Raw genomic sequence first — 22,323 nt, forward strand, 5'->3', positions numbered from 1 at the left:
CCTGTATATTGTGTAGCTTACCTACCATACACAACCGTTAAAATAAAATAAATTACCCCTCAGAATATAAACAGGCTCGCGCTTTGGCATACTGCATTGACCGTATAGTTCTTATTCGGAGAATCTAATAAGTGTCATTATGTGCAATGTTTACCTTTATCTATGCATCTGTAACTCTATAGTAAAAAATGTAAACAAATCGAAAAGGCGAAATGTTTTCTAAGAATTTTCGGCTTTTCTGCATCTAAAATGATTAGAAAATTAACTTTCCATAGCAAATGCATATGTATTATAATACTTGTAGTCATAATTTGTTGATTTAATCAGTTTTTGTGAAATATTTGATAAAAAATAAAATGGCGTGGGTATCGCTCCTAACAGGCCGCCACCAGGGCGACGACTGAAGAAATCTGAAATCTGTCACGGTGTCATCATTTTTAAACCGGAATTTATTAGTTTTTTGCAAAAAAAGTTGACTTCTGGTCCATTAAATCCAACTCTTTAAGGTAACTTTGTTAAGAATTTAATTACCTACACATACATATAAGATTCCATGAAAATGGGCCCTCTGATTTCGAGGGTTTTTTCATAATAAGTCAAAAAATGGCAAAAGACATGGTGTGTTTGCAATTTTTTTTAACATACTTATTATAATCCTGCACCAATTTATAAGCAACTAACATGTTCAGTATACCCTCTGCTACAAAATATATTTTTATCAATGTGATAGAAGCCACCGTTTTTCCAATCTAATCAAGTATATCAAGCCGACTTTAGCATTTTAGCTTTAGGGATCCCCTTAAAGAAAAATACCAAAGTGCACAAAAAATTAAAAAAATATTTTTAGGACATGAACATTTATTAAATTTATCAAAAACGTTATAAAACAATACAAGACTAGCAAATAGATGTTCGCTTAAAAATAACAGATCTTTGGTATAATATTAACTTAACGGCTATACAAATTTATTTACTAAACTACTTATTGTTTCCAAAAAATCCTTGCCAAATTGATCCCAGCCATCCTTGGTTGGGTTCTCTGAAACGGAATACAGGCTGGTTGAATATTATAGGAGTACAAACTTTAAAAACGAGTAGGTAATATTATGCTGAAAACTAATCCCCGATCCATCGTCCAGAGGTAACTCGGCAACGCGCTTTTCGGTGAAAATGTATAAGCCGCTAGCCGTATTGTTATTTAATGAGATAAAACTAAGTACCTCACCTAGGTACTAAGCACAGTCATGAATCTTCTACGGATAATTCATAAGTGCACATGGTATCATCATATACTTAAGTCTATCCAGGTAGGGTTTGACATGCTATGATCCAAAACCCAAAACCAAACTCTTTTGACCTTTCACATAACCTTTAAATCTTTCACAGGGTTAGGAAGGTAGTTACACTTACCAATCCATCAAGAAAACAATGATACTTAGGTGTAAGTGTAAGTGCAGTGGTGTGACGTGTGACCCTTTTATCTTGACTGGAAGCTGCTTTTTGGCAATAAGCCTGCCCCTAGTTTACTTTTACTGTGTTTTCATTTTGTGATGCAATTATATTGTGTTTTGTGTACAATCAAGTGTTGATAAATTAAAAATAAGTGCGATGACGTCACACAACATGCTCGAAGTAAAGCCCATCTGCTCGTACCTGCCTACTCCTGGTGGTGGGACCCTCAAGCTACTTACTCCTTGCTGCAGTTGTACATGTTGTTGAGCTTCCTCACGTCTCCGCGGCTGAAGCCGTCGCGTTGGCCCACCTTCACTCCGCCCACCTGGAAGAAGATGTATATGTGAGTCTTAATTATACCTACCTACCTACACATAACCGACATAAAACCTTATCTCGTACTGAACAAACTAAGTAGCGTTTTGTTAATTTTTGACGCCATCTAGCGCCATTCCGTTTCACTGCCAACCAACCAGTACGTATTTTCTGTGTAAGTATGTGAGTAAACCCGATAGCGTATCTTTATGTCTCACACTTGTTAGTGTAGCACTGAGACGCTAGATGCCATGAAATTCTTGGGTCTTGTTAATGTTTCGTCGCCCGAATTTGCTCTTTTTACCGAAATTTAATATCCAGAAATATGCCAAAAGTGGACGATTAGGCTAGGCGTTTGCTGTAAAGCAGTCATAGAGCAGAGCAAAATTTTCTAAATAATGTCTTGCTATGCACTGCCTGTACGGCGCTGCGTCACCTACATACCGCTTACAGCATACTTACCAAGCCTCATAGGCTTTGCTAGCCTAAATGTATGAGGTTGTGGCGATACTACTATTTCTATTATATAGAATTAATTTGGCTGCTGCTAGTGTGATTCTCATCGGCACATTATCTGCTTCATGCTGCTACCTCATGTTGCGATCAAATTTGCACCTTCATTGATAAGATAATGAAGAAGAAAACCCACCTTAGGCTCGATAGTGATCTGTCCGTTCTTGGAGAAGGCTTTGTCGGAGTAGTGCATGACGCTGTTGTAGTCGTAGCCGACGCCGAAGTCGTCCGTCGACTTGGCGTCCGCCTTCTTGAAGTTATTCTCCGCTCCTGCAAGTGTGAACGGGAGTTAGAGAAGAGTTATGAAAGGTAAGGTATACTTTTTAGCGGACATTCCAATAGCTACCAGGACAAAATAGAATCCTAGAATGCCTACTATCACTTATATGCTGAGTGGCTCGACATTCACCAGATCGTAAGTGTTCAGTCATGCCAATAGCTATCAGGGTCGCATAGAATCATCACATCTCTACTATTAGTTACACACTGTAAGGTGTATCTCCACTCACCAGATCCTTAGCGTCTGCTCCCATAAAACCTCAACAACACAACTCTCCATAAACCAGATCCTATATTGTAGTATTGCCTGCTCTTTCAGCTACCAGGGTACCATAACCCCCAACACCCCCCACTCACCTATGCGTATGTTGCGGTAGTGCACGGTGACGAAGTGGTCGCGCTCCGGGCGGCTCTGCTCGTGCATGAAGCCGAGCGCGTGCAGCAGCTCGTGCAGCACGGTGCCCTTCAGCGACACGCAGCCGGGAGTCTGCAGGGTCACCTCCTGGCGACCTCCTGGTGTCTTAGCAATAGCTACCAGGGCAGCATGAAACCACCAAAGCGCTACGTCATGGTTAGTATTGCTAGGTGTCCCTGAATCTTCACTCACCAGCTCGGCTATTGTGGTATTGGTATTGTCTATAGCTACTCTAGCTCTATAGCTATACCAGGGCCACATAGAACCACATCTCTACTATCAGTTACCCACATTTACCAGATCCTATATTGAAGTAGTGCCTGCAGCTCTTTCAGTTACCAGGGTGTCATAAAACCCTAGTATCTCTCTCCCTCCACTCACTAGCGCGTATGTTGTGGTAGTACCTTCTCTTTCAGCTACCAGGGCACCATAACCCCCAACATCTCTCCACTCACCTATGCGTATGTTGCGGTAGTGCACGGTGACGAAGTGGTCGCGCTCCGGGCGGCTCTGCTCGTGCATGAAGCCGAGCGCGTGCAGCAGCTCGTGCAGCAGCTCGTGCAGCACGGTGCCCTTCAGCGACACGCAGCCGGGAGTCTGCAGGTTCACCTCCTGGCGACCTCCTAGTGTCTCATATACCTTACTAATAGCTACCAGAGCAGCATAAAGCCATGAGAGCGCTACGTCATGGTTAGCGTTGTTAGGTGTCTCTCCATCTTCAGTCACCAGCTTGTGTATTGCGCTTGTTCTTCTTCTTGCCAATAGCTACAGGGACCACATCGAACGTCCACATCTCTACTATAATTAACTCACTGTCTCTCCCCTTACCAGATCCGTAGTCTCTGCTCTTTTAGCTACCAGGTCATCAAAAACCCCAACATCACTACTCTCTCCACTCACCAGATCCAAAATTGTAGTAATGCCTGCTCTTTCAGCTACCAGGACGTCATAACCCCCAACATCTCCCCACTCACCGGCGCGTATATTGCGGTATTACAGTTACTAGGGCACCATAACCCCCCAACATCTCCCACTCACCTATGCGTATGTTGCGGTAGTGCACGGTGACGAAGTGGTCGCGCTCCGGGCGGCTCTGCTCGTGCATGAAGCCGAGCGCGTGCAGCAGCTCGTGCAGCACGGTGCCCTTCAGCGACACGCAGCCGGGAGTCTGCAGGTTCACCTCTTGGCGACCTCCTGGGGGTGAGAGAGGAGTTTCTTTAATTTCTTATTGAAAATGCTTGCTGGTAGTCTCTGTTGCTCACATAGCTAGTAGAAGCAATATTTCTTGGTATAAGAAGAAATCTAGATTCCGGGATAGTGATATCTATTGATACCTATTTTATTTACAACTGAACACTTGTCATTTCATGAATGGTACCTAGAGTCTTGGAATTTCGGAAGAATTCAAGATTTACCGAACTGGATGTGGTCAGCGGTTAGGACTACTAATAAATAATATTGACCGCAGACTCGTGACACAAACTGCGGCTGGTATGTGAAAAGACTCTATGACTAATGACTGAGGTGCTTACTGCTTAGATAGATCGTGGAGTGAAAATACTGCTGTACAATTGATATCTATTGGATCTAAGACGTTAACCAATAAAAAGCAAAGGCTTATTACAGTAGACTACCCACACTATAACACAAGACGTGGTGTTGGTATATGTGGGAGAGACAATTTCCAACAGTGCACCTCCTACATTAGACAAGACTCATTACAGAAAGTGGAAGCCCCATTACCAATGCGTCCAACACTGGACCAGCAGCCGGTGTTCTTGCTCTGTATCACGAGGTAGTCAGTCTGCCCGGTGTACGGCACAAAGCGGATGCACGTCAGTCGGTGGTAGTCGGCGATTGCCTTCATTATCAGGTCCCGTTGCTCCGTGGCTGGAAGTGGAAGGAATGGGGAAGGTTTATCTGCTGTATTTTAAAAGCGTCAGGTTCAATGAGCTCAATGATAAATGAAGATTTGTAAATTAGTAATAGAAGAGGGTTTTTGCATTTGTGACATTTCCGTGTGTAAACATTATATCCTATCATCAACAATAGCTATGACGGATCTCAGGGACGGATGAATAGAATATGGCACACGAGGGAATTGCTACAAATGAGGATCCAGACAAATGATAGGCCTATATATAGAAATAGGGCTCATCCTATGATAATAACTTACAGTAATACCCCTCGATGACATAGGGCACGATCCCGTCCTGCCAGCGGTAGCTCTGGTCGCGCATGCCGTTGCGCAGGCTCCCCCGCGGCATCAGGATGTCTCCCTCCAGGTACTCCCCCGTCTCCTCGGGGTTCACTTCGGAGGTGGTTGTCCAGTTGGATAGCGCCTCGCCTGGAGTAGAAGGGCGTGAGTTTGAAACAAGTGACGAACGATATATAAGCTGCGAAAGGGAATCCGTCAGTAACAGGCAGATAAGAACAGTAACAGAGAGTTACCTGCTAAATTCTACGTACTATTTAGTTATCTAGTTACTTAATATTACGAGGTCCTAAAATAAAATTAGCATGACGAACATTATAATTACCTATTATGCTTTTTTGGAAAAACGCTTTCAAAAAGAAGAATAATTATGATGTTTAGTTAGCACAAGACTTGACAAGCCATAGTACAACATAACTCTAATCATGCTCTAATCTCATGAGCCATGGCTTTCAGACCTACGCTAACTACTCTACCTCTCTGGTACCTCTTTGTTATCTCCCCCAAAATACCTGATCTCACTTCCGTGCCCTAAATTTTCCATTTCCTTTACGAGCAGTCACACTCTGCCCATTTTACATAATTAACCCAGTTCCGCTTATTATCAGTGGCAATCGAACGCCATCGCGGTATCTCACAGTCGTAAACTGAGGGATATCTGTGAAACAGGCACTAATTCTCGCCTGGAACCTGTTTGAGCTGTCATAATGGTATCGCGAGCTGTCTGCTGGTTTGATGTCTCACTATCTTCGTTAGTAATGAAGTAATAATGGTAATTATGGGTGGGTGTGGTGTTAGGTATGGCTTTCAAAGCTATAGGTAGTGAGTTCGTATATTATCAGACTCTAACAGTAGGTATATAAGGTAAATTTATAAGTACTTAGTTAATATAATGTGTTCCACCCACAGAGATATACCAAATGCTAGTTCCAATTTACGAGACGGCGAGCTTTATAATTAAGTACTTACTTATAAGTCTTATAACGAGCGACCTATCTAACTGAAGACATCAAGCAAACATTACTTAGAAAACCTCGACTAGAAGAAGGGGTTAATATTGAATGACAACCAATTAAAAATAAGATCTAGTAGAAGTGAGGTGTTTTTCCAGACTGTCCAGAGGTTTAAGTATACGTAACATAAAACATAATGACAATTAAAATGATTGTTTTCGTAATAAAACCATTCATTTTGGCTGAAGTTTATTTGTTTAATAGTATTTTGATGAAGAAGACACACAAAGATTGTTTACCTTTTGTGCCAAATAAGAATGAATAAAACAGTTATAAAATATCGTTGGTTATTATATACAAATAACAAATAAAATATCCCATTAGTAATATATCCAATTCATAAAATAAAATATCCAATTAACATAACTGAAAATATCCCATTTAGTTACAAAACCCAAAAAAGAAACCCCAAATTACAGTAGTTTGGTAGTTATAGTAGTTAATAAAATTTAGTAGTTAATAAAATTTAATGGTAGGTAGGTAAGTACTTAGATACGGTACTTACCACTCTTCTCGTCAGGCTCCCTGAAAGCTTCAGGCCCCAGAGTTGACAAGTCAATGACCCCGTCTCCATCAACACTATTGCCTTCATCCAAGTAGTTGTCTTCAACAAGCGGCCAGCAAATACCGACAGACACGAAACACAACAAAACTAAAACCTTAGGAATGAAAACTGCCATTTTTAAAACAAAAATGCTTCTGAAGTACCAGGGTGTAAGAAGGCTCAAAGAAGTGTGTGGTCTGAAGACGCTCGGTTCAGTTTTTATACTGAAATTTCGCGAGGATCGTCATAGGGGTAAACTTACTTGAGCAAACTGAAGGCGCGGAAATATTTCGGTGGAAACGTTTGCACTTCCGATAGCTGATAAAAAGGATATAGTAATTATGAACAATATTTGTATGTTCTTTGCGTAATCGATAAGGAACAGCCTTGCGCTTCTATGTTTGTCTCAGAAAAGGCGATTGTCCGCATTCGCAAGTTGTGTGGGATTCATTAGCGAAGTGGACTTTCTGCTAGCTAGTATTATTTATCTTCGGTCGAAATATATGGTTGTTGTAGGTAGGGAAGCTCGAAAGCTACGGATAATCCAACATTTATAAAGGAAATAGCTGCTGAAACCTTCGTATAAAATTATTGTAAGTAGGTACTTAATAAGTAAAATATCTTACCTATAGATGTCAGAGATCATCAATCACTGAAAAAAAATAGGGATGTACTTGCCCTACATAATTGCATAATGATTTTATCGACAGGATCTTGGAAATACGCACTATACCCATGTTAACAAGAGTGCAGGTATTTTTTACAAAGTCGTTAATTGCACGAAAATGCTACAGTATAAATATTCATGTAGTTGCTTCTTTCACCGAAGTCATTCTACTTAAGTATATGGACATTACAGGACTGAAACTGAAAACGTATACTGCCGATTGCACCTGCTTCACTGAAAGGAACCTTTTGGCATGTGCAAATAAGGCATTTTCTCCTCCTCCTTCTCCTCCTCCGTGGAAAAAGGCCCATTGTCCAGTTTTAGGCGAAAAACATTCCAAAAACAAAATGCGTAACCATATCGTTCATCGACCCTGCTCAAGGTTTTACTAAAACGCTCTTCCTTATTGTCTCAGCGTTATGATTACTTGGTGTTATGAAGGTTTCATAATGTTTACTATTCAGAGTCATTTCGGTAATAGATAACGGATTGTTTGTAGGTCGCACTCTACGGATATCCTGCTTAATTATTATTACCATGATTTTATACAGACTGTACCACGTTAAGTGCATATTAGAAAGATAGTGACACAACTCGATATACTGAAGAACTTTGTGTGTATGAAAAAAAAAACGAAAATATTTAAACGTCTTAGGCCCATAGCAGACGGCGTTTTTTATGCGCGCCGACGACGCGCGTATTATTAGGAACGCGCGTTTTCGGCGCCGTAGACGCTGATTTTTGCGTTTGCTTTGATGATACAAAGACGCCTAGACGGGACTAGAAGTAGAGGCGCGTTTCACGATCGCCCCGTCTGCTTAGAGTTACAAGGTTGCGTTCAAACCTCGTATGAAGCGCGTATACGCGCGTCATCTGCGCGTCGTCGGCGCGCATAAAAAACGCCGTCTGCTATGGGCCTTAGAACAGAAGTTGTTTAGAATGACGAGTTGTGACACTATATCCTTTCATATAACGTGGGACACTCTGTATTTTAATTTGTAAAAAACATGCCGATCTATAGGTACCTACTTAGTTAAATTTTTAGCGGTAGGTATTCATAAGTGGTAGATATTGTAAGCTGGTAGGGGATGACTCAGCTCATCATTGAAAAACTTTTTGGTAAGTACTTAGTAAAAAAGACTATGGAAAACTCGTCAAAAATTGCTTCTCCATTCGTGGTATTAATTTTGACATGCCTAAATTGAATTTTGGTTCCCCGCTCTCAGTACTTAACATAGGGCGGGGTCAAGAAACTCAAGTTAATTACTTTCTTATGCTGGTGTAGGTACCTAACTTCATAGACTAGACGATACTTTTTATGTGGACTGTCAAATTAAATTGTAATTAACGATTACTTAAAACTGAAATGTAGTTGAAAGCCCTCATGGGACCCCCATTGTAGTTTTATAGCTTATTGCTAGGCAACTGTGCTGTAGCTATGCCGGATATACTTAGGTATACCTCGTTAGAAGTTCAATTTTTAGCTCAGTCTATTCAAAGGTACCTATACCTACCTAGGTAGATTATGGAATTCGGATATTAGGCTATGTTCGCAGTAGGCACTGGCACACCGTTAAAACCAGCAAACTGTGAACACTCGGCACTATAAACCGATACGCTGCATCTATCTCAGTCGTCAGCGAACAGTTTGCCTACTGGGGATGCGACCAAAAATTTATAGCTGTTCAAAATAATACGTAATATACGAGTATACTTTTTGGTAATTTCTTATATGATTTGATATTCTACATTGTTTTTATTTATAAGTTTTATAAGACACATTTATCTGCCTGATAAAGAAACGTAACCAAAATGGCGGTCGTTTCGTAAGTGGGGGTAGGGAGGAGTATAGACAGACCTTCGAATAGGGTGAGTGCATTAGTCCGGACGCCATCTTTATTATGTTTCTTTACTACGTGGCTCATTTCCTATTATTTTCCTATCCATAATTACATTATTGATGACTTTGATGAGAGTAGGAAAAAAACAACAGATTTCGTTTTAAATTTCTTGTGTATTTCTAACATAGTAGAACTTTTAATCTACATCCTTCTTTTATATACATGAGCATTGCCGCTTCATAATATTACATTAAAATAAAAATTCTCTCTGTATTATTATTTAAATTATTTTTTACAGTTTTTGTTTTTTTATTCAAACTATTTGTAGGCAAAGTGACGTACCATCTCAATCTTATAAAAAGCAGATTAGACAAAAAATAATATTTTATCCTAAATGAAATTACGCGAACTAAGGTTCGGTCAAACAAAGTTAGGTAGGTATATAACTTATGTTGTGTTCACAATACACAGACTCTAGCATGACAGAAGCTTGTCGCTTAATCACAGATTATTGTAACAATGATCTTTTGTAATGTAGCCCTGTGGTTGGTCTAAAGCGGAACTAAAATCCGGACTTCTATTTGACCGAAACTTAATGAGCAGGTCCTTTTTCTTACATTCGTAAAGTAAAATTAGTTTATATAAAATCTTGCTTGTACGAGTAGTGAATCGTCAGCTGACGACTGTCAATTGTTTAAAATTAGAACTTAAAATTTCTGTAACAGGTACAAATGCAAGATTTTATCTAAACTATTTTGACAATAATTAATTTCGAAATGTAATGAAGTTATTAACCGGTTGAATCCCGTGAAATCAGACACAATAAAAATCTATTATCGTTCGACATCGTAACTTCGGGATGCAAAAGGATAACACTCTGTGACGTTTATTGACGTTGAATTTGACGGAACCCACTACACTAACACAGGGAAATATATATTTTTTTTTTTTTTTTATTTTCTTCCAAGATGCCAGCATCGATGGAAAAAAAATACACATGAGCGCAGTTCGCAAGGCACAGGAGAAAACCCCAAGATAGTTTTATTTTTACAATAGTTAAACAGATACTGAACCGGTGAACCCCTCTTTTTACGTGGGGGCTTAAAATGCCCGTGCTGTTGGTTATATCTGATTGCCTTTAGACCTTAGACGCCGAGTGATAGGTACTTTAGAAAACGACTGATTACATTTTTAGTTACATGAATTGTAAGTACACAGCATTGCAAATATTACATATTTTATTAAAGCTGCATTTGAAATTTGACATTGATTGAGTTTAAAACTCTTTTGGGCCCGATTTTGTAAAGTATATTTTCTTAAGTGGCATTTAAATTGGTATTGTGTGTGGGAAACTTACTAATTGACCAGTAATATTCCTTTTTACATGTTGGTAATAAGAGGCACTCTAGAGGACGGTCAGAAGAAGCAATTGAAACCGTAAACCCGGTATACATAAAGATCTAAATTAACTGTCATTATTTTTATCGTATCCATTCACTAACAAGAATAAGCCACATATTTTTAATTCATAATATTAGGAAATGTTCAGTAAAATCAGGTCAATATTTAAAAGTTACAACATCTTTGTACCAAGTTCCTGTGTACCTCGTATGTTAAAAATAAAAAAAATACTTTGAAAGCCTAAACATACAAGACACTTTTAGACTAAGACTACTCCTTGTGTGGTTATTGAAAAATAACTTTGAACAGAATATCTTTTTTTAAACATAGCCTATATTTTGTTTCAGACGATCAGCAACAGAAAGTAACTATTCTACAATTTCAATAACTACACCTCTATAAGTTAGGTACGTAAAACATAAAAACGTCACATCACATCTAAGTTTAGGATTTAGGTTATAATAGCGGACCGCTCTCTCAGCAATTTGAACAGTACATCATGCCATGAAAATAAATATTAAATATATGATACATCTCCAATCCTCTGCTTGCACATAGAAAAATATTTAATAATAAATACGCCTCACAGAAGGTAATCTTGCTAAGCTTTTTATATACAAATAAGAATTAATAACAGTAAGAAGTCCACGTAGATCACAATTAGTCACTTGCCTTGCGCTAACATATTGCATACATACATTTTATACAAATGGCGATTCTTAACATAAGGATCGCTGCAGCGGCCGCTACATGGGTCCGCTATCGACGTCGATAAACTCATTACACACAACCCAATAGTTATGGCGAATCACGATATAGTGACGTTTGTCTACGTCGATAACGAACCCGTGTATCGGCAGCAGTTTGCCAACGGAATGGTAGGACACTATTCACACTTCACTTTGATATGACAGTTTTGACAGAAAATTACAGTTCTCGACTAATTTGCAGTAGTTTTGACAGACGCATGAAATCCTGGTTAGTCTATACTGGCTTTAGTTCTCCTGGCGAGATTGGTATCAGGGCATCATAGTAGCATAGCAGTAAGTTGGTAACATTTCTAGTGAAGATTGTTTAGCTGAAGTCAAGCCACATCGTAGGTATTTAATTAAATGCTATCATCGCACAAACTTTTAGGATGAATCTTAACAACACACAATAATGTTAATGTAACAAGAATTCGTAATTATTTATGTACTTGAGTTTAACAAAGATATTCTCCTCAGAAGTACCTACATAGAACTTTGTAAAGACAAATTCTTACATATTACATCCATCAATGTCTTCTTCAATTCTTGGATTTTCAACTTGACTCGCCATTCACCATCCTCACAGCCAAAACCTACAATTCAGTTCACGAATGATCTTCCACGCTGTTATGACCAATTCCACTTCCATTTTTGGTCTTGCGGCACGGGTCTACCAACATCGATAAACTCTTTCAATACGCGGTCCACCAATAAACGTATTTATGGCGAAACGCGATACTGCAACGTTTATCTACATCTCTAAACGCCCCGTGCATCAAAAACTGGTCAATCTGGTCAACATTTCGTGAACGTTCACCCAGCTACGCTGCGCCCAGGTACCAGGCGCGCAGAATCACGCGGAGGTGTGCGGCGGGGTGGCGGCGCCGCTGACGACCACTACTGGCTTGACTATGGCGGTCGCGCTCAGGTATTGGGCGCTCACTGTGAGCGGCGCGACGCTCGCTTTCACCATTTGCGTTTCTACCATCTGTGGGGAGGGAAAGTTAGGGTTGAAATTATTTGGAACTTTTTGCGGACGGACGTAACGTTTTGTTCCTTAGAATCTATTTTTTAAATCTCAGATACTAAATTGACAGATTCTGAACGGCTTACCAACAGTTGATTGTCCCGAGATTAACTGACGTATCGTTCTATTGGAGGGGCAATCGATGAACCGTTCAGAATTTGACAATTTAGTATCTGAGATTAAAAAAAAACAGACTTTAGACTTTAAAAACAGACTAAGAATGGGCCAGGATTTAGGGTTGTGGCCATTTTCCAGCGTCTTGTACTTGTATGAACGCGTGCGGGGCAATCCCGCGTGCGTGATCAAATCAGCATGCTGTTAAAAACAGCGAAAAAGGTAGGTATTCAACGTATCAGCTATTGCACTGTTGTGTGACTCTCTGTCAAATAACTCATTGTTATATGAATTGTTCATAACAGGATATGTAATTACTTAGTGTTGCCACGAATAGTGAATTGGCCGAATACCGAATACCGAATATTCGGCGACGCCGCCGCAAAAAATGTTGAAATGCTCGTTTTTATCCAGCACAACTTACTACTGATTAATTTTAAGTACTAAAATGTGATGATATGGAAATAAATACACAATTTTGATTAAAATAACAAGTCATTTTTTACATGATTTACTATTCGGTGTTCGGCCCGAATAGTACGCACTATTCGGCCGAATACCGAATACTGAAAAAACTGGCCGAATAGGCCGAATACCGAATAGTTGCCGAATATTCGTGGCATCTCTAGACTAATTACCTTGTGCGTGAGTGTGTGTGAGTGTATGAGGTGGCCGGCCGGCAGCGACGTCAGGCCGCTAACCACCACATTGCCATTGCTTTCTGAAACTGAAGAAACAAAATAATTGTTAGTTTTTGTTGTTTTGGAAGTTCTATTTTTTATTAGTCCAAGAATTTGAATGAGAACATAATTTTACGCATTCGCATACATAAAAGTACATACCTACATGATATATAAACGTACTAATATGCGTTATGAAAAGACAAAAGCTTTTTAACTGGCTGACTCACTTATAATCATTATGATGATAATCGCGGTGAATATTACTGAATGAGTCAATCGAGCGGATATAAATCTAGTTTTTTTGGCTCACCTGTACAAGGGGGTGTGGACACGATTCCGTTTTCTCTTGCTATCCTATTGCTATCACTTTGTGATACACCTGTAACAGATAAAATAAAATATACTTAGCTTTTTATGTCTATAAAATATACAACGTGTCATTACGTGTACTGTTACTTTGCATGAAATAAGTTTCCCATGTCACCATCAGGTGTACTACCTAAATATACGTCCGGCGCACTCTGGGCAACTTGACGGTAATCTGACTGTCTAATCCTTACACCACGGACCAGAAAACCTGAACCAGTGGCCGCGGCCGTATGGTAAAAAGAAATGAAACTGTGCTCGCCTGCCAAACATCCGTCAGATAAGTATGATGTGACAAACGAGCGACGCTGCTTAATGATTGTTAATAGCTAATGTTCGGTGGTGTTAACCCCACAGGACGTACCGTTGAGGTGCGGCGCGTGCACGACGCGCAGGCCCTGCTGCGTGGACACCAGCTGCAGCGCGCCGCCCACCACCAGCCCGCCAGAGTGCACCACCTGCAACATTAACAATTATAATACAATACATGGCTAAATACATACTAGGCCTAAACCCATCCTTCCTTGGAAGGAGACCCGTGCCCCAGCAGTGGGGACATAATGGGTCGTGATGATGAACATTTAAAAAAAACACGCACTCACGCCTTGTACTAATGTACTTCCTTGCGAGGTAGGCAGAGGTGCATTGCTGCACCCACTTTTCGCCAGAGTGTTATGTTAGTCCCAATGTAATAGGGGGCGGACCTATTGTCATTTTACGGGCACATCCATTACATTAATATAATCAAAAATGAAAATTCTAGCATCAGCCCTTGTATGACAGCTGTCAAATTCATAAATTTTATCTGGCATTTTTTGGTTTTTAAGGAACAAAATACTTTGTTCAAAAGTCATGACTTTTGCTATAAGTACATATTTAAAAAGTATAGATTTCATTGTAATAAAGCAGCCGTCGTTGTTCAATTTTATAACTGATAATAACGCCATCTATCTATACGGTGCGCGCCTTAACTACTTGCATTTGTAGATGGCGTTAGTCTCGTCCGAACAGCCGAACATATTTTAGTACCGTATGAAGTAGTTTATACGCGTTCCGTATAGATGGCGTTGGCTGTTGCCTCAACAAGTTTTGCACAACTTTTGAAACGCCGCGCAATTTTTGGACGTACCGTTATAAATACGGCTCTGTCCATAGATTACGTCTTGTGATGTTACGAAATCATATATTGACTGTTAAAATTATAACGTAGGCTTATAGACTATTAAGAGAATTTTTGACTTAAAGCCTCAATGAGCCGGATGAATTTATGATAAGAAGCAGAAGCTTTCACGCTGAGTTGTAGAAAGGAACTTTAAGCTAATGTCGACATTAAGTCTATGTCTGACTCTTTCTGCCTGTATAATGTCAATGCAAGGCAGCAATATATTTATTTTAAGTTCGCATTAGCTTAAAGTCCCTTTCTGCAAGTCAGCGTCAGTGGAATAAGAGAGGTGTTATCAGTTGCATATATATCTGTAAGGCGTGTTTGTAAAGGCGGAAACATACTTAGACGTGTAGTGTCGTATCGTGACGCTATCGGTTTGGTGAGGGACATATTTGCTATGCGAAATGTATGAAACCGATTGCTTGCTTGCTTGATTGACCGCTTGTGGCACGTCACGACACGACACGTCTGTGTACTTAACTTAGTGCATATGGAGGGGTGTTATAAGTGTAACTGTAGGGCATCTTTACCACTAGTGCAAAAAGAGGTGTAATACGTTACCTGCGACAGCGGCAGGTGTATCTGCGCGGGGTGCACCAGCGCTCCCCGCGCCTCGTGCGACCCGTTCTGGAACACAAACGACTGCCCACATTAATGTACGTATGAGGTGATAGATATATTTACAAGTTTGGGAATAGATCGTACTATTAACCTAAAGAGGAAAGTTTGTTTGATAGTTAAAATTACTAAACGAATTTTCGTGTTTGGCACGTATATAAAATATAGGATAGATTAAATAAAATAGGCAACTTTTTATCCCAGATTTCCCGCGTGAAAACTTTTTACAGCGGAGCGGAGCCTACATTTTTATTTTATTTTATGAAGAATATAATAAAGGTTGCTTTCCAGAGCTTAAAAAAAGCACCAACTCAGCATATGCTGTAAACAATAAGGCCACAGCGCAGATTTTCAGATGAACCTCCTCATTATCATCTCTCTCTCAGCCTTCTGTAGTCCACTGTTGGACATAGGCCTCTCCTAACGATCGCCACCCCAAACGGTCACCCGCCATCTGCATCCAGCGGCTTCCCGCTACCTTCCGCAGATCATCAGACCAACGGGTTGGGGGGGCGACCGACACGCCGTTTGCCGACACGGGGTCTCCACTCCAGAACCTTTCTACTCCAGCGGTCGTCGGCTCTGCGGGCTACGTGGCCAGCCCATTGCCACTTCAGCGTGCTAATCCTTTTGGCTATGTCGGTAACTTTAGTTCTCCTGCGGATTTCTTCATTACGAATCCTATCTCGCAGGGACACGCCTAACATAGCCCTTTCCATAGCACGTTGAGCAACTCTGAGCTTGTGGATAAGCCCTTTGGTGAAGCACCACGTCTCGGCTCCGTAAGTCATCACTGGCAACACGCACTGATTGAAAACGTTTGTTTTCAGACACTGAGGTATGTTTTCAGTGAAGATGTGTCGTAATTTCCCGAACGCTGCCCATCCGAGTTGGATTCTACGAGCTACCTCTTTATCGAAGTTGGATTTACCTAATCGGATCGCTTGTCCTAGGTAGGGATACTGATCGACAACTTCGATGGTGACACCTCCTACAGTTACGGGCGATGATGAAACATGTTCGTTCGACATGACCTTTGTCTTGTCCATGTTCATTTTCAGCCCAACTTGTTTAGAGGCATCATTGAGGTCTGTGAGCATTTCGCCTAACTCCTCCAGCGTTTCCGCCATAATAACTATGTCATCAGCAAATCGTAGATGAGAGATATATTCGCCATTGACGTTAATGCCCAGTCTTTTCCACTCTACAAGCTTAAAAACATCTTCCAGTGCACAGGTGAACAGTTTCGGAGAAATAACATCTCCCTGTCTCACGCCCCTTTGCAACTGGATCGGTTTTGTGCTATGTTCGTGTAATCGAACTGACATTGTGGCAGCATTGTACATACATCTCAACACCTCGATATAGCGATAGTCTATATGGCACCGCTGAAGGGATTGAAGCATCGCCCAGAGCTCGATAGAATCAAAGGCTTTCTCATAGTCCACAAACGCTAGACATAAAGGTAGATTATACTCCTCGGTCTTCTGTATAACCTGCCGAAGCGTGTGTATATGATCTATGGTACTATAGCCTTTTCGGAACCCGGCTTGTTCGGGTGGCTGGAAGTCGTCGAGTCTTTGCTCGAGACGATTCGTAATAACTCTCGAAAACAGCTTGTACACATGGCTCAGAAGTGCAATGGGTCTATAATTCTTCAATAGGGCTTTGTTGCCTTTCTTGAAGAACAAAGTCACTACACTTCTGCTCCATGCCTCCGGGCTTGTGCCTTCGAGTATGACGGAATTAAACAGCCTCCGAAGTGCTATTAAAATCGGTCTACCGCCGGCTTTCAGAAGTTCTGTCGTTATTCCATCATCTCCCGGAGCTTTGTTGTTTTTTAGCTGTTTGAGAGCTATACTAATCTCGTCTAGACTGACGTCCGGAATATCTTCGGTATAGTGTCGGGTGAGTGGCGCTCGGCTGTCGTGAGCACCGCTGGTAATAGGGTTTTGTGTTGTGGTGTATAACTGTCCGTAGAATCTCTCAATTTCTCCCAGAATTTCGGGCACTGATGAAACGGTGTTGCCAGTGTCGGTCTTCAGTTGGGTCAACAGAGTCTGCCGAACAGGTCGATCTCTAGCAAAGACTTTGGAGCCCTTGTTTTGCTCTATTGCGTCTTGAATGCGCTTGCAATTGTAGCGTCTCATATCGCAACGTCTTGCTTTGGCGATCTGTCTGTTTAGACGTCTGTATTCGACCATATCAACTGAAGACTGCAACCTCATTTCTCTCCGTTCTCTTATGAGACTCAGAGTCCCATCTGAGAGTTTTTGAGGTCCTCGGTTGGTTCGGGACGAAAAATATTTCGATCCTACCTCTCGGACAGTTTCCACAAACCTATTATTTAAATCGTCAACTGTAACGCAATTCTCTAAACATATCAGGCGGTCGTAAAGCTCAGACTGAAAGCTTTCGGGATCCTGGATTTGAGCAGGAGTAGGGCGGAGCGTGGACTTCATTAGACGGGAGCGTTCTATTTTGCAGTTTATATTCAAAGTGCCTCTTACGAGTCGGTGATCGCTGCCGGTCTTAACCCTACTGATCACTGAGACATCATTGAATATGTGCTTCTTATCCGTCAATATGAAGTCGATCTCGTTTTTAGTCTTCCCATCGGGGCTAATCCACGTCCACTTCCTTTGTGGCTTCTTCTTGTAGAAGGAGTTCATCATATAGAGGCCCTCCTTCTCCAAGAAGTCAGCCAGCATTTGCCCACGATGGTTCCGGACTCCAAATCCATGTGACCCCACTTTCGTCTCGCCGCCTTCTTGTTTTCCGAGTTTCGCGTTAAAGTCTCCCATCACCACCGTGAAATGAGTAGTGAGCTTACGCAGGGCAGACGATACGTCTTCATACGCAAGTTCGACCTCATCATCGGTGTGCTTAGATGTGGGTGCGTAAACCTGTATGACCTTCATTGACCTTCATTATCATCACCAGCAAATAATCATCCACTACTGAACATAGGCCTCTCCCAAGGAGCGCCACAACACTCGGCCCTCGGCCGTCCTCATCCAACCACTACCCGCCACCCGCCTAAGGTTGTCGGTCAAGCGGGCTTGAGGGCGTCCCACACTGCGTTTGCCTGTCCGTCGTATCCACTCGAGAACTCGTCTACCCCAACGGTTATCATTTCTTCAGCAGATATAACCAGTATAGCCAGCTGCCACTTCAGCTTGCATATTTTGACTTCTATTAATATAATAGTTAGTTAGTGGTAATACCTGCCATTATACATTGTACTTAAATTCCAAAGAACTCCATTCCATTCCATTGCTACATGCCAGCGCCGGGATTCGAACCCGCATCTTTGGCGTCAGAAACGGGCGCCAACCGCTCTCTCTAGTAAAGTAAGTAATAGATAGTTCTGTTGTAATACCTGCGTTGCGGGCGCGGCGTCGGCGGGCGCGAGCGCGGTGAGCGTCAGCGTGCTGTGGCGCGCGCCGTACGACGCTCGCACCACCTGCTAACAATGGAGATGAGCGTTAAAAGATCAGAAGCATGCTTGGGAGCTTAACAGTAGCTAGGTATATCAGCACACCCGTAGGTATATAAAATTTAAGCCGTAAAGGGTTGACTCAGATTCCGCGAAAATCCAAAAGTCGTAGAACAAAAGTGGTTTAGGTGGACCCCCTGAGTGACCCCCTTTCGGCTTAGTAGACTTTTGCAACAAACTGTAGTAAGGGACCTTACGCACCTAGCGGCTGTGCGTTTTGTACCGAATAAATAAGTGCCTGGTTAAAGTGTAGTATTTTTAAAACGCCAAAAACGTCTACTTAGTTATTTAAATTTCATTTACATTCAGATTCTAGACATGCACAACATATTAGGAGGTATATTAAACGAACTATTTTCTATGATTGTACGCTCGTAATACCCACAAAAATTTGCAACACCCATGATTTAAACGCTCCAAGACACTTTACAAAGGCTGTTTTTTAGTTTCAATCATTTAAATCATAACTTTAAAATAACTACATTTCTAAACAATCAATAACTGACAACACCACTATCTCCTCCAGTGCACCTCTCCCGTGCATCAACAGCTGTCTCGCCGTGACCCACTCACCCGACCTCGGCCGCGGGATGTGGGTCACGGCTACTGGGTCACGCGCTGCCCTAAATCCTGGGAGGACCTAGGAAGATGCCTCCGGGATGAAATGTCAGAGGGCATTGTAGAAAGAACCAGCCTGATATTTGTGAGGTTCTTGTGTTTTACGCTCTTCAGTATGTTTATTAGCGTATAGTAATCCCAAAGCCCTACTTACATCCTGGGAGGGCCTAGGAAGACGCCTCGGGGATAAATGTCTGGTCGGGGGGCATTGCAGAAAAAAGTAGTCTTGTTTTAATAAGTCGGTTGTGGTTTACTCGTTTATGTTTATGAGAGTATAGTTATTCCTATGCCCGCCTGCCCTACTTACGTCCTGAAGGACCTACAAAGAGGCCTCGGGATAAATGTCAGAGGGTACTTATTGCTGAAAAAATAGTCTGATATTTATATTTATTAGCCTCTTATGGCTGAAGCACGAGTGTACATTTAGTCCATGCGTGCTGCCCACTAAACGTTGGTTTCACTAGCCGTATCGTCATTAAAAATAATCTGTTGTACTTTTCGAAACATTAAAAATTAGAAATATTTACTTTTGCACTGCGTGTCTATCTAAAGTAAGAAGTATCTAAAGGACACGTCAGGCGAAAAGCTAGGAGATACTAGCTATTCGCTATAACATAGACCCAGTTATACGTTTCAGACTATTGTCGAAACTAGGTCAAATCAGCAAAATCCAAGTACCTACACAAATGCATAAGTAAGTATTTTTTCTTTAACCTTTCCCCACTTATAGCGAAAAACATAGTCTTATTTAAATTATTTTCCAACCTACAGAGTAGCGCTGCACTTATGTATGAATGACATCATATTTTTAGTAAGTCAATCTTATTATCACAACACAAAACGAATCTAAAACATTGTTACAACGCACTCAACACTCAACCAACCTCCAAATAAAATATAAAAAAAAAACATTACTAAAGCTCTGTAGGTCGTTATTGTAAAGTTGGCACGTTTACAAAGCGGATAATTTGCTTCATTTGGAGTCCATGAATTGTGTTTTGTAGCCCCTTCGTAAAAAGCTTTTGTAACGTTCTCTATGAATCCGCCAGTTGGTAAGCTGTTTGTAACGTACACGCAAGTACCAGGAGCATATGAATGTAAGAAAGTTCAATGAACAATCGGCGCGGCGCTCCGAATTTAAACGAGTCACGGCCATTTTATTCACACAGTGATGAACTCGGTCAGGAAAGTGGACCCTGAATGGCCGACGCAAAGTCAAAAGTACTAGGAGTGCAGAGGCGTGTAGGTGGTTCGAGTAATTTGTTAAAGCAGCCACGGCGTACTGAGCTGAGGTTTTACTTTGTTAATATTTAATTCAAACGGAAAAACTAGGGTGTTATAAGTTTGTTTGACTGTGTGTTTGTTTTTGTGTTTATTAGATAATTAAATTATTTAAACACGATAGTTTATCCATCTAACCTTGTTATTTAGGTATAGGTAGCCTACCTATACCTTATGAATTTAGAATCTCTGAATTCATAAGGTATAGGTTAACATAAGTGCTTATGAATTTTGAAATCTCTGGATACCTACCTAAGGTAGGTATCCAGAGATTTCAAAATTCATAAGCAAAAACTTTTTTTTTTACTTTAGGAAAGTTTCAAAATACTCAGAAGTCTAACAATTACTCAAAGGCAAAGAGCGACAAAACACACCACACAAAAAAACGCTAGAAAACAAAACGAGTTTCGATTTCAACGCAAGTTTGTAAGAGAAGGTACCAGGAGCGCATACCTGCGAGGAGGTCGGCGTTATCTGTATGGGCAGAGTGCGCAGTTTAGTGCTCAGGTTGAGACTCCGCGGAGGCGACGGCTCAAGACGGGCCGGCGGCGACGATGACGTCATCTGGGGGAAAGAGACGGAGAATTAGAAATGATAAGAGTGAAAGGGATGGGGATATTTGTGTGTGGGTTTTTTGCTTTTGATATGCCACGTAAGTACGTCGGTTAGAATGTAACTTGCTGGAGATGATTAGAGCATTATTTTATACAATGATAGTTACTGTTATTACAGAATATTATACTTACACTTATAGGAATTCCTAAGACTTGCCCGTTGACTCGATCGTCTCTGGGCTTTTCTTCTACGACAGTTTCTGAAAGAGAAGAGAAAAATTGTACTGAAACCCAGGGAAGAGCAAGAACACTGACAGTGACCAAGACATTACGTTAGGCTTACATAGCCCGATGTTATTTCCATGTCTCCACAGTAGTTTCTCAAGTTACGCGACGTCTCGTGTTTTGCGACTTCTGGCGAATACGACGTCGCGCTGGCTTTGGGGACACTTTATCACGAATTTTCAATAGCTTCACAATACTAGTGCGTCACCCTCTTTCGGCTTACTATTCACCACTATTAACTAATACTCAAACGCATCAGTGGCTAACTATTCGGAAGTTAGTCACTGATGCTTACTAGAGATGCCACGAATATTCGGCAACTATTCGGTATTCGGCCTATTCGGCCAGTTTTTTCAGTATTCGGTATTCGGCCGAATAGTGCGTACTATTCGGGCCGAATACCGAATAGTAAATCATGTAATAAAATACTTGTTATTTTAATCAAAATTGTGTATTTATTTCCAAATCACAACATTTTAGTACTTAAAATTAATCAGTAGTAAGTTGTGCTGGATAAAAACGAGCATTTCAGCATTTGGTAGCCTACGATTGCGCTTTTCATTGTAACCATCCTCAGAAAATAACTTCTCACTATAAACGCTACTTCCAGGTGAAGAAAGATAAGTTATTGCAAATTTCAAAAGGTTCGGGTATTGTTTTTTGTTTGCTGACCACCACTTGTAAGGATCGGATATCCGATCTAGGCGAA

At 41.1% G+C, this 22,323-nt stretch overlaps 2 protein-coding genes across 11 annotated transcripts in view; both read right to left on the bottom strand.

Moving 5' to 3' along the window:
* Positions 1-830: 830 nt before the first annotated feature.
* On the bottom strand, positions 831-6,948 carry LOC105380549 (protein SpAN). The gene is made up of 9 exons (XM_048626586.1): positions 6,708-6,948; positions 5,151-5,321; positions 4,718-4,864; positions 4,013-4,168; positions 3,430-3,597; positions 2,917-3,174; positions 2,417-2,550; positions 1,692-1,777; positions 831-1,056 (listed from the first exon to the last, which is right to left on the bottom strand). The coding sequence occupies exons 1-9, from the start codon at positions 6,880-6,882 to the stop codon at positions 957-959; spliced, it is 1,395 nt and encodes a 464-aa protein (XP_048482543.1). The 5' UTR covers positions 6,883-6,948; the 3' UTR covers positions 831-956.
* Positions 6,949-9,407: 2,459 nt separating this feature from the next.
* Positions 9,408-22,323, bottom strand: part of LOC105397150 (max-binding protein MNT) — a 34,428-nt gene continuing 21,512 nt past the window's right edge. For 3 of the 10 annotated variants that reach the window (XM_048626205.1, XM_048626196.1, XM_048626197.1), the window contains 8 exons: positions 21,522-21,589; positions 21,229-21,339; positions 18,760-18,846; positions 15,321-15,401; positions 13,959-14,052; positions 13,539-13,607; positions 13,184-13,272; positions 9,408-12,392 (listed from right to left, as the gene is read on the bottom strand). In XM_048626205.1, the coding sequence (XP_048482162.1) occupies positions 12,258-12,392; positions 13,184-13,272; positions 13,539-13,607; positions 13,959-14,052; positions 15,321-15,401; positions 18,760-18,846; positions 21,229-21,339; positions 21,522-21,589 (734 nt within the window). In that variant the 3' untranslated portion in view covers positions 9,408-12,257. Of the gene's footprint in view, positions 12,393-13,183; positions 13,273-13,538; positions 13,608-13,958; positions 14,053-15,320; positions 15,409-18,759; positions 18,847-21,228; positions 21,340-21,521; positions 21,590-22,323 lie in introns of all 10 variants that reach the window. The other 7 variants (XM_048626202.1, XM_048626201.1, XM_048626204.1 and 4 more) reach the window with 7 other exon arrangements.

Source organism: Plutella xylostella, chromosome 16 (genome assembly GCF_932276165.1).
Source record: "Plutella xylostella chromosome 16, ilPluXylo3.1, whole genome shotgun sequence".
NCBI lineage: Eukaryota > Metazoa > Arthropoda > Insecta > Lepidoptera > Plutellidae > Plutella > Plutella xylostella.